A 6000-nucleotide genomic window follows, 5' to 3' on the forward strand; every position below is an offset into this window, starting at 1 on the left:
GAACATCAGGAGCCATGACCTGGAAAATGGCAGAGGAGAAGTAGGCCAGCCGGCTCCTGTGGAAGCTGGTCACTCACACCTGGCTGGCCCAGACTCTCTAGAGAGACTATAGTGTATAAATATGCTGTTCTCGGGATACTAAAGGCACTTACAGTCACTAGTATTCTTGTAGTTGTGAGTGTTTTCAACTTCACAACTTCAATTTCTACTCCTACATATTTGCTGTGCTACTGGAGCAGTAGGTGTGTAGCTGATAAACACTCCCAGGGACACATATACTGAGAATCTATGAAGGGTCTGTGGAAAGATTACTGGGCTTGGTGACAGAACAAGAAGATTTGGCTGTGCAGCAACTGTGGCTTCACGGTTGTGGAACTTGTTCTAACCCACTACTGTGATTGCTTAGCTGGGAAAGGAATGGATCCAAAGTACAAAGTGGGGCTCTGGGATTCACAACTGGGATTTTTCTTGTTTTTGTCTTGAGTGCAGAGCTGCCGAATAGGATATTCTTGTATTTTCAACTCTTTTTAAATAACTCCAATAATCAAAAGTCATAATTTGGCATAATGATGCTATAATTAAGTTGTGGCAAATGATAGCATTTGTAGATTTTATAACCAGAATTGATTTGTAAAATGAACACAGTCCCAGCAGTTTATGTTAACATAATTAAATGGAAATGTAATTCTAACTCCGTTTGCTTATTAAATTGAAAATTACTGGGTTATGAGCACTCTTACATTCCTGTCAAAATTGGTGTAAGTCTAGAATTACATGAAATATCCATTAAAATAAAGCATATTTAAGGTTCTGTTGCTAGTATGAACAAATTCCTTAAAACATATGCTGACTGTTCATTGGAGAGCAAGTGCTTCTGGGGAGGGGCCAGCTCACAACTCTTCTTCTCTCCACAGCCACTGGTTTAGCCCTGGGGCTAGGACAGAGCACGGCCAGGTAAGGGACCATCTCCTTCAATGTGTCTGTCTACTTTGGGATAGTAAGTGAGCATAGAGAGGGCAGCTTATTTTAAAAGGAAGCAATTGTGCTGGGGCTTCCTACTGACCTCAGCACGCATCTGAGCTCCCTCCCACTGCCACTGTCCTGAGTCACACAGGTAACCACTGTCTAGGACTTTACTAGGAACTACTGGGTGTGGTTGTGCATGCCTGTGTAATCCAGTGCTTGGGACATTAAGATGCAAGGATCAGGAGTCCAGTATCCTTATCCATGTAGTGGGCTAGCCCATGAGGCTAGCCTGGTTGGCAGGAGAAATTGCCTCAAAAATCCAAGCCAACAAGTAAATTAAAACTATGGTAAGGCCAGGCAGCACAGGCTGTGTTGTTGAGCTGAGGAGGAGGCAGTCGTTTCTTCTGAGATTTGACATATTTTGGTGGGTGTTTTAAGCTAGCTGTTTGATGTACATGGCAGTGCAATGAGTCGTTGGGCTGGCAGGAACTGGACGTTCACTTTGGCTGTCTTTACAGATGAGTGAGTGTATTAATTGTCTCCTTAAAACATGCCAGTATTATTTAGAGTTAGATCATGGTAAATCTTAAAACTTACAATTTAGTATTTGACTCCTTGTGAGGGATTTTGCTCTTTTGAATGATAGAGTTATGTTTAATCATGTGATCCATAAGGAAGCCACTGTCTGAAAGTTCACAGGACTCTAAGGAGCTGGGGCTGGGAGAGGAGAGTTCATCTGGCATGAGAGCCTTCAGAGGCCCTGGGCTTAGCTCTGCACCAGGAGAGAGTGAGTGCGTCTGCCACTCCTAGCTTCTAGAGAGAAAGGTACCAGTTCTTTCTCACTTTTTGAGTCATAATCCTTTTGACCAATTTTTAGTTTGGCTTTTTGCTTAAAGCTCAGTATGCATTCCCCATTTTTTGTCTTGACTCAATAAGTTATTAATTAGTAAATGTAGGTAATGTTTGCAGTACTAAGTTTTGTAGGTAGACTCTAAACACTGAGTTTGTTATTAGTGACCAGTGTTCATAGAGGAAGTACAGAGCTACTTTCTTCCAGACTTTTGGTCCCAAGGTCTTCATCAGTCAGTTCAGTCAGTTTGTGACCTTGGGGTGTGTGTGTGTGTGTTTGTGTGTGTGTGTGTGTGTCTGAGGGGGGGGGGCTTGATTGATTGTGTTTCTGACATCAAGCCTTTGACTCGTTAAGCTCTGACAGTGGCCCTGTAGATCCTACCTGGCAAGGCTTGTCCTAACAGGAATGCCTTTTCTTTAGCAGCCTATCACAGCCCTCTTGAGCGTAACAGCAGAAGACACTATCCCTGAGGCCAGAGAAGTACAAAAGCATTGAATTTCAAAAGGACACATACTAAAACAACAATGTGTTCACAGTAAGAGTGCTTTAGGGTGGCAGGACAGCATCCTCCTGGACCACCTGGAGACTTGGTTTCCCCAGTGTATGTCTGCGGGTGAGTGACTGCTGAGGCACAGGAAGCACAGTTCTGGGTATGTGAAGAGACGGTTATGAGACAGGGAGGACTGGTGAGCTTGGTAGCAATAGGCACATGCATAACATTTACATTGTAAAACACAATCATTCTTGAATTCAACAGACCTAACTGTAGTACAGTAAACAGGAGAGCTGTAAGATTCTTCACTGTGTTGAATGAATGACTTGCCATGCTCTCACCTTTTTTCTTATTCTAGTGTAGCAACATAGAGTAATGACAGTATTGAGTTAATTCCCTTAAAATCCTCACCTCATTCCTTTCTCCAGCTTTCCATTCTGTTCCTTCCTTCGCTGTCTCATTTGCGTTTGTGTGCCATGCTTATGCTTCTGTCACACTTGGACTTAACTTCCCTGTCATCTGTTGTATTAGTCAGGGTTCTCTTGAATCACAGAATGTACAGAGTGTCTCTATATAGTAAGGGAATTTATTGTGATGACTAACAGTCTATAGTCCAACTAACCCAACAATGGGCATCTGTGAATGGGAAGTCCAGGAATCTATTGGTTGCTCAGTCCCACAGGGCTAGTTGTTTCAGCTGGTCTTCTGTAGAAGTAAGTTCCAACAGACATGTTAGCAAGTAAATACAAGCAGTTGAAGAAGAGTGACTCTTCCTTCTTCTAATGCCCTTATGTAGGCTTCTAGTAGAAGGTATGGCCCACATTAAGATGTGTACCTCCATGCTTGAATCTGGAACTTCTTTTGTTCCGTGCTTACCTTGAACTCAGAGATCCCTTTCCTCAGTCTCCTGGGATTAAAGATGTGTACTACTTTACCGGTGCCTAAGCTTTTCATGGCCACTATGCCTCAAGATCTCCATGTCAAGATCCAGGTCAGAAACTTGTGTCTTCCAGTCTCAACATCTGGATCACAGTGTGCCCTCCAATTCTGGCTTGTAGTTCATTCCTGATATAGTCAAGTTGACAACCAGGAATAGCCACCACACCTATTATCTGTCACATGCTCACTACTCTTACAGGCGCAGGTATTTGTAGAAAGGAGCGTCCTTTTTCCACTCAGACACTGATGGTCCGCACATGAAGGGAATGACTAGTGGTAGCTATATAGATGGATGAGTACCATCCTGGAAGGCCACTGAGGTGAAAGAAAGAGGGGACATCTGTGGTGTGTGTGTGTGTGTGTGTGTGTGTGTGTGTGTGTGTGTATGTGTTTGTATGCACGTGCGTGTCTATGTCTCAGTTTGTGTGTATATATTTCTAGTGTGCACAATGGTTTAGTTTCTAAGGCTTTTCTCCTTGAACATCTTACAGCTTGACATCTCGAATCTCTTATCATGGTTTAGATGTTACTCCATTCTCTCTCCAATGTTGAAGACACTGAAAGGCCAAGTCTGCAAAGACTTGAAATGGCTTTTCAGATACTCAGGGGTTCCTGACAGAGGTGTGTCAGCAGAGGAGCTTTGGACCAGGAGGACTTTGTCTTGTAGCAGCAGGAAAAGAGTAGTATGCCTCTTGCTTTTGATGAGACTTAATAGTCATATGGCAACATGAATAGCTCAGAAATTCCTTATTCCCATTATGTACACATGACAGCCATGAGCTACAAGCAACCCTCTTGTCTTCCTGGTTGGCTCCATCAGCTCTGAGCTTGTGTGCCATGGTTTTGCATGTTGACTTGGTGCTGTCTTCATGTAAGCCATTTTCGCATGAATGTCTGCACATGACTAAGAAGGGAGTTGTAGCTTCATTTGGCTTAAGCCTCCCCCCCCCGCCCCCCAGTTTGAAGGCCTGAAGGTAAGCTCTGTTCTTCAGCAGGATGACACTGAGTCAGAACCCCTGAGTGACCTTACGTGTGACACTGATAGAAGCCCCACAGTGCAGCAGTAGCTGCTCTCACAGTGAGCTTGCAGCCTGCTGTCTGTTCTGAGACACAGCATGTATCCAGGCCTTCTCAGTGTTCTTCAGACTCTGAGCTTCATGCAATAACTTGCTCATGGCTCAAGCATCTAAATCTTTTTTATCTGAGCTGCATTCAAAGTTTATCATTGGCTTTGATTTGTAGTTTTTATTAAGTAAACTGAGATATAATTTCATGATGGAGTCTATGTATTAATTGCATTATTGCAATATTTGTCTTTTTTATGCTATACCCATCAAAACCATGAATTTTAGGATAAGAGCACATCTTATATGGATCTACTCAGAAGAGGTAGAGCCAAGTTCAGAGTCAGTATCATCTCCTTTGTGTTCATCCCGACAGTGGGCTGAACCTTCCCAGACCAGGTTGGGACAGCCTGTCACCGTGGTTGCAATTTCAAATCTAAGTTGTCAAACTTTTTCTTACTGAACTTTTGAAGTATTTTAACTGTTTTAATACCATCTCCAGGAAAATAGATCCAATAACTTTGATCTTACAATGAGAAGAGAGTTAACTGCCATGAATCTTAAGATAACAGAGAGGATTTTGTCATTTCACCTTGAGTTATCTTTGTTACAAATGTTGGTTTATATATAGACTTAAAGTTACTAGACTTAGAAATGCCAAAGCAATGAATTTTTTTTCATATTTTCAGAACCGATTTAATGTTCATGGTATAAAGTATTTCTAAATTGAAACGCTCTCAGATTGATGGACATAAGGTAAATGGTCAGTGTTCTCTAGAAGTAGCAATAATGAGCTGTGGCCTCAGCTGCATGTCATACACCAAATCTCATGCCCTATTTTATTGCTTCATTTATTCATTCATTTCTTCATTCATTCAACAAATATTTATTGAGCACTGAAAATGTTCCAGAGTAGGCTAAGCCCTGGAGATGCAGATCAGTTGAAAAACTAAAGTCAAGAGCCACTGTGAACAAAGGCAAGGGCCATCTCCCAAAGGAAAGTTCAGTACAGCTGGGATCTGAGGAAGTAAGGAGATTAGACCATGGGTAGGAGGGAATACAACACGTTACTCATGTAGAGAGGTAATCAAATTGTGAAGGGTCATGATAGCCTGACACAAGACTTTGAATTTTATTTTACACGTAATAAAATGGGATTGGTTTAGGAAAGCTCATCCTGACTGCAGCCCAGAATGGCATGGATTAGAACAAGGCCTCAGACAGGGAGACCGGGTGGAAGGCTGTGGAGTGGGAACACAGTGGTCTGGACTAGGACAGTGACATGGCAATCTGGGTAGAAGTAACTGGTTCCTTCAGAAGAGCTTTAGTAGCTGAGACATCCTTGGGTACCGGGGACGGAACGAGGGTCTGGGCGCTTTAGTAGCTGAGACATCCTTGGGTACTGGGGACAGAACGAAGGTCTGGGCTGTCTCGGGAAAGTGGCCAAGTTAGCACTCAGTTCTCAGTGGTGGTGTGGAACTGTGGAGAATAGTTACCATTCATCAGAACTTCATGACTCTCTCAGCCTGTACAAACTACAGCCATTGTCACACCTGCAGAGCTCAGACCATGTTCTCTCCACAGTTGAGTGTTACAGGTTCCTGCCTTACAGATGGAGACTAGACCTTAGAAAAGAGAAGAACAGACTCTGTCTGAGGGTGCAGACTCTGTCTGAGGGTGCAGACTCT

General features: G+C 43.0%; 1 protein-coding gene across 6 annotated transcripts in view; it reads left to right on the forward strand.

Annotated features, from left to right (window-relative positions):
• The window catches only part of Gpatch2 (G-patch domain containing 2), a 135368-nt gene that overhangs the window by 98238 nt on the left and 31130 nt on the right, over positions 1 to 6000 (forward strand). For 5 of the 6 annotated variants that reach the window (XR_003710091.1, XM_028757832.1, XM_028757870.1 and 2 more), the window contains exon 7: positions 915 to 954. The exons of the other annotated variant lie outside the window; for it this stretch is intronic. Coding sequence is in view for 4 of the 5 variants with exons in the window: in XM_028757832.1 (XP_028613665.1) it covers positions 915 to 954 (40 nt within the window). In the remaining variant the exon portion in view is untranslated. The remainder of the gene's footprint in view (positions 1 to 914; positions 955 to 6000) is intronic. 6 annotated transcript variants of the gene reach the window in all.

The sequence above is a fragment of the Grammomys surdaster genome, unplaced genomic scaffold (genome assembly GCF_004785775.1).
Source record: "Grammomys surdaster isolate TR1022 unplaced genomic scaffold, NIH_TR_1.0 130, whole genome shotgun sequence".
Classification (NCBI taxonomy): domain Eukaryota; kingdom Metazoa; phylum Chordata; class Mammalia; order Rodentia; family Muridae; genus Grammomys; species Grammomys surdaster.